This window comes from Macaca thibetana, chromosome 16 (assembly GCF_024542745.1).
Source record: "Macaca thibetana thibetana isolate TM-01 chromosome 16, ASM2454274v1, whole genome shotgun sequence".
NCBI classification, from domain to species: Eukaryota; Metazoa; Chordata; class Mammalia; order Primates; family Cercopithecidae; genus Macaca; species Macaca thibetana.
Window position 1 is genome coordinate 47,004,899 of NC_065593.1, and position 13,211 is coordinate 47,018,109.

General features: G+C 47.5%; 1 protein-coding gene across 4 annotated transcripts in view; it reads left to right on the plus strand.

Annotated features, from left to right (window-relative positions):
- The window catches only part of CBX1 (chromobox 1), a 181,622-nt gene that overhangs the window by 139,917 nt on the left and 28,494 nt on the right, over positions 1–13,211 (plus strand). For 2 of the 4 annotated variants that reach the window (XM_050762896.1, XM_050762897.1), the window contains exon 3: positions 4,872–4,955. The exons of 1 other annotated variant lie outside the window; for it this stretch is intronic. In XM_050762896.1, coding sequence (XP_050618853.1) covers positions 4,885–4,955 — 71 coding nt within the window. In that variant the 5' untranslated portion in view covers positions 4,872–4,884. Of the gene's footprint in view, positions 1–4,871; positions 4,956–7,095; positions 7,312–13,211 lie in introns of all 4 variants that reach the window. One more of the 4 variants, XM_050762899.1, reaches the window with a different exon arrangement.

Here is a 13,211-nt window from a genome sequence, read left to right on the forward strand (position 1 = left end):
ATTTTTGTATTTTTGTATTAGTCTCTACTAAAAATACAAAAAACTAGCCGGGCGAGGTGGCGGGCGCCTGTAGTCCCAGCTACTTGGGAGGCTGAGGCAGGAGAATGGCGGGAACCCGGGAGGCGGAGCTTGCAGTGAGCTGAGATCCGGCCACTCACTCCAGCCTGGGCTACCGAGCGAGACTCCGTCTCAAAAAAAAAAAAGGTTAAGTGCAGGCCAGGCGTGGTGGCTCACACCTATAATCCCAGCACTTTGGGAGGCCGAGGCGGGTGGATCACAAGGTCAGGAGATCGAGACCATCCTGGCTAACACGGTGAAACCCTGTCTCTACTAAAAATACAAAAAATTAGCCGGGCGTGGTGGCGGGCGCCTGTAGTCCCAGCTACTCGGGAGGCTGAGGCAGGAGAGGCAGGAGAATAGCGTGAACCCAGGAGGTGGAGCTTGCAGTGAGCCGAGATCACGCCACTGCACTCCAGTCTGGGAGACACTGCGAGACTCCATCTCAAAAAAAAAAAAAAAAAAAAGGTTAAGTGCAATAGGGAGTCTGAAGCCATTTAAAAAATACTGGTACAGAATTATGCAGATCAGTCAATGTTAATGCATTTATTCAATGTAAAAAAAATCACATTTATTAAATTCATCACTGATCTCATCAGGAAAGTCTCAAGAAACTGCATACTGACTAGCTGGGATTACAGGCACGTGCCACCATGCCCGGCTAATTTTTGTATTTTTAGTAGAGACGGGGTTTGACCATATTGGTCAGGCTGGTCTTGAACTCCTGACCTCATGATCCACCCGCCTCGGCTTCCCAAAGTGCTGGGATTACAGGTGTGAGCCACCATGCCTGGCCTCACATGTCTTAATATTAAGACAGCCTCGACCTCCTGGGCTCAAGTGATCCTCCTATTCAAGCCTCCTAAGTAGCTGGGACCATAGGTGTATGCCACCATGCCCGGCTAACTTTTTATTATTATTTGTATAGATGAGGTCTCACTATGTTGCCCGGCCTGGTCTTGAACTCCTGAGCTCAAGCAGTTCTCCTACCTCGTCCTTCCAAAATGCTGGAATTACAGGGGTGAGCCACTGTGCCCATTTTTCTTTTCATTTCTTTTTATTTTTTATTTTTTGATTTTTTGAGATGGAGTTTTGCTTTCGCTCTCATCTCCTAGGCTGGAGTGCAATGGTACGATCTTAGCCCACTGCAACGTCTGCCTCTTGGGTTCAAGCAATTCTCCTGCCTCAGCCTCCCGAGTAGCTGGGATTACAGGCATGCGCCACCATGCCCAGCTAATTTTTTTGTTTATTGGAGGCAGAGTCTCGTTCTTCGCCCAGGCTGGAGTAAAGTGGTGCGATCTCGGCTCACTGCAACCTCCTTCCCCTGGGTTTCAAGCAATTCTCCTGTCACAGTCTCCTGAGTAGGTGGAATTACAGGCGCCCGCCACTACGCCTGGCTAATTTTTGTATCTTTAATAGAGACAGGGTTTCACCATGTTGGCCAGGCTGGTCTGGAACTCCCAGCCTTAGGTGATTCACCCGCCTCGGCCTCCCAAAGTGCTGGGATTACAGACATGAGACACCAAGCCTGGTTTTATTTTTTTTTTTGAGACGGAGTTTCACTCTGTTGCCTAAGCTAGAGTGCAATGGCACAATCTGTGCTCACTGCAACCTCCGCCACCCAGGTTCAAGCGATTCTCCTTCCTTCAGCCTCCTGAGTAGCTGGGATTACATGTGCCCACCACCATGCCCTGCTAATTTTTGTATTTTTAGTAGAGACAGGGTTTTATCATGTTGGCAAAGCTGGTCTCGAACTCCTGAACTCAGGTGATCTGCCCGCCTCGGCCTCCCAAAGTGCTGGGATTACAGGAGTGGGGCATCACGACACCGGCCTAGGGTATTTTTTTTTCCTTTTTTTGAGACAGAGTTTCACTCTGTTGCCCAGGCTGGAGTGCAATGGCGCAATCTTGGCTAACTGCAACTTCTGCCTCTCGGGTTCAAGCCATTCTGCCTCAGCCTCCCAAGTAGCTAGGATTACAGGCATGTACTACCACACCCAGCTAATTTTTTGTATTTTTAGTAGAGATGGTGTTGGCCAGGCCGGTCTTGAACTCGTGACCTCAGGTAATCCACCCGCCTCGGCCTCCCAAAGTGCTGAAATTACAGGCGTGAGCCACCGCACCCGGCCAGATATTTTTCAACAGTAGTTTCTAACACTTGATAATGGGGCCAATCCTTATCATACCTGAAATGCTAGCAAATGATAAGCACTTCTCCAGCACTGATCCCTTAGCAGAAGAAAACCAATCAAACTCAGGGCTATGAGTGCATAATTTGAGAAGTGTATATTTTAATTAGAGTCCAGTTACTACCAGGAAATCGCGCTGAGAATTGGATTTACCAGCGGTAACAGAGAAATGATAGCTTTAAGTTTATTTGCATTTTATTTTTATTTTTATTTTTTTGAGACGGAGTCTTGCTCTGTCGCCCGGGCTGGAGTGCAGTGGCCGGATCTCGGCTCACTGCAAGCTCCGCCTCCCGGGTTCACGCCATTCTCCTGCCTCAGCCTCCCGTGTAGCTGGGACTACAGGCGCCCGCCACCTCGCCCGGCTAGTTTTTTTTGTACTTTTAGTAGAGACGGGGTTTCACCGTGTTAGCCAGGATGGTCTTGATCTCCTGACCTCGTGATCCGCCCGTCTCGGCCTCCCAAAGTGCTGGGATTACAGGCTTGAGCCACCGCGGCCGGCTATTTGCATTTTAAAAGAGGGTACTTGTTAACCTCAAATGAATACATCTTTAACAACAGAATATCAAGTAGTGGTCAAAATGAAACAAAGAATTTCAATGTGGAGGAAGATATTTTTAAAGTTCTATACTTCCTCTACTCCTTTTATCATATCTCAGAAGCAGCCATCTAATGAATCTAAAAGAGCTACTATTTACTGAGTGCTGTCTATAAGCCGTTCCTTTTATTCATCATTACTGTTAATCCCATAGACATGCTGTAAAGAAGGTCTAAAATAATATTTTCCTTCTCCATATTATTCGTGATTTTCTTTTTTATTTTTCTTTATTTATTATTTCTTTTTTTTTCTGAGACATGGTCTTGCTCTGTCACCCACGTGGAGTGCACTGGCAGTGAAATCATAGCCCACTGCAGCCTCAAACTCCCTGGCCCAAGTGATCCTCCTGCCTCAGCATTCTGCGTAACTGGGACTACTGGCGTGTACCACCACACCTGACTTTTTTTTTTTTGTAGATACAGGGTCTCACTATATTGCCCAGGCTAATCTCTAACTTCTGGCCTCAAGCAATCCTCCTAGCTCGGCTTCCCAAAGTACTGGGATTATAGGCATGAGCCACCTCACCAGGCCTACTTGTGATTTTAGAGACTGGATGTGACAGATGCATTTCCTGTGGACATGAGCAATATCGTTTCAAATATTGTCTTGAGCAAGATTATGATGACTGAGTTACCCTTATAAGAAAAGAATCGAATCGGCCGAGGGCAGTGGCTCACGCCTGTAATTCCACCACTTTGGGAGGCCAAGGCGAGCAGATCATGCGGTCAAGAGATTCAGACCATCCTGGCCGACATGGTGAAACCCCATGTCTACTAAAAATACAGAAAAATTAGCCGGGTGTGGTGGCACACACCTGTAATCCCAGCTACTCAGAGGCTGAGGCAGGAGAATCGCTTGAACCCTGGAGATGGAGGTTTCAGTGAGCCAAGATCGCGCCACTGCACTACAGTCTTGAGTGACAGAGCAAGAGACTCTGTCTCAAAAAAAAAAAAAAAAAAAAAAAATAGGCCAGGCGTGGTGGCTCACACTAGTAATCCCAGCACTTTGGGAGGCCACGACCCGGGCGCTGGGGGGGTTTCACAAGGTTAGGAGTTCAAGACCAGCCTGAAAACACAGTGAAACCCCATCTCTACTAAAAATACAAAAATTAAGGCCGGGCACGGTGGCTCACACCTATAATCGTAATCCCAGCACTTTGGGAGGCCGAGGTGGTGGGACCATTTGAGGTCAGGAGTTTGAGACAAGCCTGGCCAACATGGTGAAACCCCCTCTCTACTAAAAATACAAAAATTAGCCAGGCACAGTGGCGGGCGACTGTAAACCCAGCTACTCAGGAGGCTGAGGCTGGATAATTGCTTGAATCAGGGAGGTGGAGGTTGCAGTGAGCCGAGATCTCACCACTGCACTCCAGCCTGGGTGACAGAGCAAGACTCAGTCTCAGGAAACAAAAAAATTAGCTGGGCATGGTGGTGGGCGCCTGTAATCCCAGCTACTCGGGAGACCGAGGCTGGATAATTACTTGAACCCGGGAGGTGGAGGTTGCAGTGAGCCACTATCATGCCACTGCACTCCAGCCTGGGTGACAGTTAGACTGTCTCAAAAAATAATAATAAATAAAATAAAATAAAAATAAACCAGATGTGGTGGCTCACGCCCGTAATCCTAACACTTTGGGAGGCTGAGGCAGCTGGATTGCCTGAACTCAGGAGTTCGAGACCAGCCTGGGCAGCATGGTGAAACCCCCGTCTGTACTAAAATACAAAAAAATAAGCTGTACGTGGTAGCGTGCGCTTGTAATCCCAGTTACTTGGGAGGCTGAGGCCGGAGAATTGCATGAACCTGGGAGGGGGAGGTTGCAGTGAGCCTAGATCTTGCCATTGCACTCCAGCCTGAGCGACAGTGCAAGACTCTGCCTCAGGAAAAACAAAAACAAAAACAAAAACAAAAAACAACCCACTCATTAATAGTAGCTACTTATCATTACAACTAATTTTCTCATCATTATCATCATTCAAAAACAGTACACTACAGGAGGAAGTGAGTCGATGCTTCTCATTTGCTTCTTCATAGAAACCCAGCCCAAATGTTTCAGGAAGAATTGCTGTCTTTGTGTCCAGAGTTGGTTCCTTCCGGTGGGTTCGTGGCCTCCCTGAGGTAAAGAATGAAGCCGCGGACCTTCACAGTGTTAAAAACAGCTCTTAAGCTGGCAGGGACCCAAAGAGTGAGCAGCACCAAGATTTATTGTGAAAAGCAAAAGAACGCGAAAGAACAAAGCTTCCACAGCGTGGAAGGGGACCTAACCAGTTGCTATTGCTGGCTGGCCAGAAAGTGGGGCGGGGGCGGGGGCGGGGGGGGGTGTGTGAAGAAGGGCCCAGGTTTTACACCCTTATTTGTCCTCACCCATTTTCCATTTATGTCCTATCAGAGTGCCCTTTTTTCAGTCCTCCCCACGATTGGCTACTTTCAGATTCCTGCTGATTGGTGAATTTTACAGAACGCTGATTGGTGCATTTTACAGAGTGTTGATTGGTGTATTTTACAGAGTGCTGATTGGTGCATTTTACAATCCTCTTGCTAGCTACAGAGGACTGATTGGGAGGTTTTTACGGAGTGCTGATTGGTGCATTTTACAATCCTTTTGTAAGACTAGGTACAGAGTGCTGATTGGTGTTTTACAATCCTCTTGTAAGACAGAAAAGTTCTCCGCGTACTCACTTGAAGCAGGAAGTCCATCTGGTTTCACCTGTCCTCTTCTCTGTGCTTTCTTGAAGCTCTTTTAACTAAACTCTATTATGATGTTGCTGGGCTGGGTTCTTCCTACATGACAGTTCTCCAGAGCCCTGAACAGTGCCTGCATCAGCAAAACTGTCATAAATGCAAACTCCTGCCCTGAACAGTGCCTGCATCAGCAAAACTGTTTTATAAAAGCAAACTGCTGCCTTTTGGGGTAGAGTGCAATAGAGTTTCCCTCTTCCTCCTGATTAGAAGGATACTTTAAAATTAAAAAAAAAAACAAACAAACTTTAGTTATATTGTGGCTTAAAAACATGGTTTTTTCCTAATTGTGTGTTTCATTGGGATGATTGAGTGAAAGGTGCTGACGGAGATTAATGACACTGAAAAAGGTGGGCACAAATGACAATGAAAAAGGGGACATTTTTGTGGTGCAGCCAATAAAAAGGGGGAAATTTAGGAAGCTATGAGAGGCCTACGGGGGGACCTAACCTACTCTAGGGAATCAGGGAAGACCGGGAAGGGGAAATAATCTTAACAATGAGCAGGATTTTTTTTTTTTTTAAGACAGAGTTTCACTCTTGTTATCCGAGGTTGGAGTGCAATGGTGCGATCTCGGTTCACTACAACTTCTGCCTCCTGGGTTCAAGCGATTCTCCTCCCTCAGCCTCCCGAGTAGCTGGGACTACAGGTGCCTGCCACGATGCCCAGCTAATTTTTGTGTTTTAGTAGAGATGGGGTTTCACCATGTTGGCCAGGTTGGTCTTGAACCCCTCACCTCAGGTGATCCACCCACCTCCGCCTCCCAAAGTGTTGGGATTATAGGCTTGAGCCACCGTACCGGCCTAAGTAGGAATTTTACAGAGATTTGAGGAGGTAGAGATTTGAGGACTAAGAAATCATTGGAAATTTGAGGCAGTGGAGATATGATAAAGTTCTGGTGAAGAATCTGAAATTCAAAAATTTTGAGGATGTGAATTACAGAACTGTCCAGAAGTGGTTGATTTTTGGGGGCCAAGCATCAAAGGGGCTCGCTTATGAAAACCTTATGTTCTAATTTTCTTTTCTTTTTTTTTTTTTTTTTTTTTTTTTTTGAGATAGAGTCTCGTTCCATCGCCCAGGCTGGAGTGCAGTGGCTGGATCTCGGCTCACTGCAACCTCCGCCTCCCAAGTTCAAGCAATTCTCCTGTCTCAGCCTCCTGAGTAGCTGGCACTACAGGCGCCTGCCACCAGGCCCGGCTAATTTTTGTATTTTTAGTAGAGACAGGGTTTCACCTTGTTGGTAAGGCTGGTCTTGAACTCCTGACCTCAGGTGATCCACCCGCCTCGGTCTCCCAAAGTGTTGGGATGACGGGCGTGAGCCACCGTACCTGGCCCATGTGTTCTAATTTTCTAGGTTACAACGCTCTACGCTGCAGTCTCTCCACCGTTACAGTTTAAAAACTAGAAATCCCTACCACCCTCGCCTACTGTGCGTGCGCGGCGCACTGCGCTTCGGGCCTTGTAGTCTTGGACAGACCCCCGAGGCCCATGGTGCCGTGCGGCGGGTCGTCGCGCCTGCGCGATGCAGGCGGCGGGCAGCGCAGAGTGCGAGGCTCTTTTGTTCGGCTGAGGGGAGGGCCGTTGGCTGGGGCCTGCGGTACGCCGCTTCAGTGAGGGGCTCCACTGCGGCCACCCGGCTTGCTGCCTTCCTGGGCGCCACTCCCCCAGGCGACCCGACGCGACGCGCCAGTAGCGCAGCACCGATTCCTCTCGGGCTCTTGGGCGCTGCTCTGAGGTGAGAAGCCCGCTGGAGGCGGGAGAGCTGGGGGAGGGGGCGCGGCGGCGGCGGCGGGAGCCCTGCGTTAGGGGCCGCGCTTCCTAGGCGGAGGTTAGGAGCGGGGAGCGCGCCCGGGTCCAGCGTCCTGCTTCTCCGCTTCCCGCGCTGAGCTCTCCGCCTGGCGCTGAGGCGTCCGTGCCAGCTGCGTGAAGGATGGAGAGGGCGGGGTGCGAATCCTGAGCCTGAGACTAAAGCGCTTCGGGGTGGGCCGAGCACTTGGGGCTGCTCTTCGGAGCCCGAGTGGTCTGGGACAGTGTTGCTTGCCTGGGCGGCTGCGGGATAGGGCGGAAGGGGACAGGCTTGAGGCTTGGATAGGCATGAGGAGGGGCTGACGACCGCACGACCCGAGGTTTGTAACTGTTTTCGGAGGACCCTGGGTCCGGCCGGGACTGCCAGAGGAACCTGGCTTTGCAGGACTACGGAGGAGTAACTTCGAGTGAATTGGAAGAGGGCTCTGGGCCGCACAAGGTGTGCTGATTGGAGGAGGAGATGTGTGGAATAATTTGGGAAAGGGGGCACGGAGGGGGAGGGGCAGGCGTTTGCTGGACCTGGCTCTGGAAGGGGAGGAGCTGTTAGGATAAGTAGGGCGGAGATCCCGAGAATATTTCTGTAAGGTGTGTAAGAATAAAGGGGAAAGGAGGCTTCCCTTGCTTCCTGATGGGTCCTTACAGTGGGGAGGCTGTAAGGATAATTGTGAAGAAAGGATTGAATACGCCTTTTTTACTTTTCCAGGTTTCCTACTACCTTCACTCCATGATTCCTTTGGGGAGTTAAAAATGTCCAAGTGCAGCTCTTGCTTTGATTCAAAATTAGTTCCATACGTTTTTGTCTGGGATCGTAACTGGTCTCACAAAGTTGAAATTGTAAAAATGCGTAGATGAGTTAATAGTTAAGGAACGGAGTGAGGTAGTGAGAGATTGTTAGATCGTGTGCGGTGCGAGAAATTGGGAGACACAGGAAAAGTAAGTATGTGAGATTGTGAGGTAATAATTTGTTTCGTGGGCCCTTCTGTTTTTAGCCAACTTTTCCTTATTGGAAAATTTGAATACAGAGTGAGTAATATTTTACCTCTTTTTTTTTTTTCTTTTTTTTTTTGAGAAGAGTCTCCCTCTGTCGCCAGGCTGGAGTGCAGTGGCACGATCTTGGCTCACTGCAACCTCCACCTCCCCGGGTTCATGCGATTCTCTTGCCTCAGCCTCCCCACCAGTTGGGATTACAGGCACGCGCCACCACGCCCGGCTAATTTTTGTATTTTTAGTAGAGATGGGCTTTCACCATATTGGTCACGCTGGTCTCAAACTCCTGATCTCGTGATCCTCCCGCCTCGGCCTCCCATAGTGCTGGGATTATAGGCGTGAGCCACCGCGCCCGGCCGTATTTTACCTCTTTTTCAAAGTTTCAAGTGAGGGTTTTTCATAAATTGGTGTTACATTTAGACGTGTTGGTTTAACGCTATTGAGGTGGAATTTACAAAAAGTTCAGCTATAATCAGTTATACTAGAACCTGTAGCCCAGGGTGCAGTAGCCTCCTCAATTGTGTTAAGAATCACATTAGCAATTTGGAAAGATTGTGAAAGGTCCAAGGTTTTGGAATAGATTCAGGAATACAATGGGGAAATTAATGCCGGTGTTCCTCCCTAGGTGCCTTGTGGACTTTTATATGAAAGTGGTGTGATTGAAAAGCACTTGTATTGAAACTGGTGGCACCTTAACGAAGCTTCAGGGGAGTGGAGGACCTGAAGTCATTTACGGTTTTCCCTGTGGTGATATTTTTCTTCAGTGGCTGCTGTATCCTAAATTGTTTTACATTAAAAATATAAATAGTAGGGCCAGGCGCAGTGGCTCAAGCCTGTCATCCCAGCAGTTTGGGAGTCCGAGGCGGGCGGATCACCTGAGGTCAGGAGTTCCAGACCAGCATGGCCAACATGGTGAAACCCCATCTCTACTGAAAATAGAAAAATTAGCCAGGCGTGGTGGCACACGCCTGTAGTCCCAGCTACTTGGGAGGCTGAGGCAGGAGAATCGCTTGAACCTGGGAGGCAGAGGTTGCCATGAGCCAAGATCGCACTATTGCACTCCAGCCTGGGCAATAAGAGCAAAACTATGTCTTAAAAAAAGAAAAAATGGCCATACCTCTTGTTCATCAATGCATGACACATAGTAGGCCGTTCAGATTGTTGATGAATGAATGATGAATAGGGGGGCTTTGAGATCCATTCTGAGAACTCTGTGTGTTAGCCAAATTAATGTGCATAGTAGTTTGTCTTGTATCTGTGACATTTGGCAGAGTTAAACTGTTGTCTTTGGCCTGCTTGTCTTAGCCTGTTAGTTTCTTTTCTTTTTTTTTTAGACAGGGTCTCACTCTGTTGCCAGGCTGGAGTGCAGTGGTGGCATCATGGCTCACTGAAGCCTCCACCTCCTGGACACAAGCAATCTTCCCACCACAGCCTGTTGAGTAGCTCGGACTACAGTCTCATGCCACCATGCATGGCTTCTTTTTCGTAGGGACAGTCTCTGTTGCCCAGAATGGTTAGCTTCAGTTTTGTACTCACTCTGGTACTAAATATAGAAAAGGTATACAGGCTGTGCAACTAGCCATTTTAAGTACCTCAGGCCTCAGATTCTGGGTTTCATCAACAAGCAAAATAGCTTGAATATATCTGTTTTAAAAGAATCTTGAAAAATCTTCTGTGTCCTTTGAATTGATCTGAATAATTATCAGTAGCGATATCTGTTGAAAAATTGAATAGCCTTCCCAAGGTTATTTGGAAAAGTTACTCAAATATGGACGAAATTTAGATCCTGTCAGTATTTGCATAGAATAACTTGTATTCAATCTTTCCTGCCTTTAGCATTTATACTTTGATGACCAGAAGGGGGCGACCTAATTTGTCTGTGAAATTGTGCCTTTTAAAATAATAGTTGACACTTTGAGGACCTAACAGAACTATGGTATTAATTTTTTTTTTTTTTGAGACGGAGTCTCACTCTGTCGCCAAGGCTGGAGTGCAGTGGCGCAATCTCAGCTCACTGCAACCTCCACCTCCCAGGTTCAAGCGATCCTCCTGCTTCAGCCTCTGGAGTAACGGGGGCAACTGGGGCCCCCCACAATGCTTGGCTAATTTTTGTATTTTTAGTAGAGATGGTGTCTTGCCATGTTGGCCAGACTGGTCTTGAACTCCTGACCTCGGGTGATCCACCCTCCTCGGCCACCCAAAGTTTTGGGATTACAGGTGTGAGCTACCGCGACCAGCCTATAGTATTAATTTTTAACTGACAAGAATGGTGTATCCTTATGTGGTACAATGTGGTGGGGTTTTTTTTTTGAGACAGAGTTTTGCTCTTGTTGCCCAGGCTGGAGTGCAGTGGTGCAATCTCAGCTTACTGCAACCTCCGCCTCCTAAGTTCAAGTGATTCTCCTGCCTCAGGCCTCCTAAGTAGCTGGAATTACAGGCACTTGCCACTACGCCTGGCTAATTTTTTGTATTTTTTAAGTAGAGATGGGGTTTCATCATATTGGCCAGGTGGTTGGTCTTGAACTCCTGACCTCAGGTGATCCACCTGCCTTGGCCTCCCAAAGTGTAGGGATTACAGGTATGAGCCACGTGCCCAGCCTGTGGTGGGTTTTGTTTATTTTTTATTTTATTTTTCTCATATAAATAGAGGCAGGGACTCACTATGTTGCCCAGGCTAGTTTCAAACTCCTGGCCTCAAGTAATTTTCCCACCTCGCCCTCTCAAAGTACTGGAATTATAGACATGAGCCACGGCACCTGGCCCACTGTGATGGTTTTTTTTCTTTTTTTTTTTTTTTTTTTAGACAAGTCTTGCTCTGTCACCCAGGCTGGAGTGCAGTGGTGTGATCTCGGCTCACTGCAGCCTCCAACTCCCGGGTTCGAGTGATTGTCCTGCCTCAGCCTCCCGAGTAGCTAGGAATACAGGCGCACACCACCATGCCCAGCTAACTTTTTTTTGTATTTTTAGTTGAGATGAGGTCTCACCATATTGGCCAGGCTAATCTTGAAATCCTGACCTCAAGTGATCCACCCACCTCAGCCTCTCAAAGTGCTGGGATTGCAGGTGTGAGCCACCATGCCTGGCCACTGTGGTGTTTTGATACATGTTTCCAATGTAGTCATGATTCTGGTCTAGCTTTGTAACCACTTTTATTTTATCTTAAATTAACCTTTGAAAGATTGCTTGAGGTATCACTGTGTCCATACTAACATTTGCAGACTCTTGTGGTCTCTCAAACCAAAAATCTATGGTAAAATATGCATGTCAAAATACTCAAAGGGGTTTTCCAAGTTTCAGAACACATCTCAGATAAAATTCAAAATGTATTCGCACACCAGTATTCTAGCCTTAGATCCTCTGGAATTCAAGGGCTGGCGTCCCTTTAAAAATGAAACTCCTGACCGGGCGTGATGGCTCGCTCCTATAATATCAGCCCTATGGGGGGCCGAGGTGGGTGGATCACCTGAGGTCGGAGTTCGAGACCAGCCTTACCAACATGGATAAACTCCATCTCTACTAAAAATACACAATTAGCTGGGCATGGTGGCGCATGCCTGTAATCCCAGTGACTCAGGAGGCGGAAGCAGGAGAATTGCTTGAACCTGGGAGGCGGAGGTTGCAGGGAGCTGAGATTGTACCACTGTACTCCAGCCTGGGTGAAAGAGCAAGACTCCAAAAAAAAGAAACTGCTAACTGTGCGTGTGGCATAAGTTCTTGTTTTCTGCTCAAGTTTTCCATCTGGAAAGCATTTGCTTCACAAACAACCACAGCTTACAGACTAAAAGCAGTTTAGAAACAAGACTACCACCTGAATATACTACACATGCCTTCACCTGCCTTTTGATGATTGGTATGTAGTTGGTGATTCTTTAAACAAAAGGTACTTCTTCCTTGTTTTCACTTTAGGGTGTATGGATTAGATTTATCTTGCTGCTTATTCCCTTAATAACTTATAGCTTTGCACTTCTATTCCCTGATGCTTCTGAGACATTCATCCTTTTTTTTTTTTTTTTTTTTTTTTTTGAGATGGAGTTTTTGTTCTTGTTGCCCAGGCTGGAGTGCAATGGTGCAATCTCGGCTCACCACAACCTCAACCTTCTGGGTTCAAGCGATTTTCCTGCCTCAGTCTCCCAAGTAGCTGGGATTACAGGCATATGCACCACCATGCCTGGCTAATTTTGTATTTTTGGTAGAGACGGGGTTTCTCCATGTTGGTCAGGCTGGTCTCAAAACTCCTGACCTCAGGAGATCCGCCTGCCTCAGCCTCCCAAAGTGCTGGGATTACAGGCATGAGCTACCGCACCCAGCCTGAGACATCCATCTTTATTGTCCATATAGGGTTCAACAACTTGTTCAGGTTCCAGACCTACCTTTAATTGTGTGTGCAAGTAAAAATAGAAACAAAATGCTTTGGGAACCCCAAAGAAAAGAGAAATATTATTTAGCTAAATTGGGTAGACTTCATGGAGAAAGTAGCATTTAAGCTGGGTCTTGAAGAATGGGTAGGATTTTGACTGTTGGCCCTCTACAGGAGCACACTACTTTTTTTTTTGAGACAGAGTCTTACTCTGTCACTGAGGCTGGAGTACAGTGTCAAGATATCAGCTCACTGTAACCTCTGCCTGCCTGGTTCAAGTAATTCTTGTGTCCCACCCTCCCAAGTAGCTGGGGTTACACATATGCACCACCACATGTGGCTAATTTTTGTATTTTTAGTAGATATGGGGTTTCACCATGTTGGCCAGGCTGGTCTTGAACTCCAGGCCTCAAGTGATCCACCCGGCTCGACTTCCCAAAGTACTGGATTTATAGGCGTGAGCCACCAAGCCTAGCCAGGAGCAC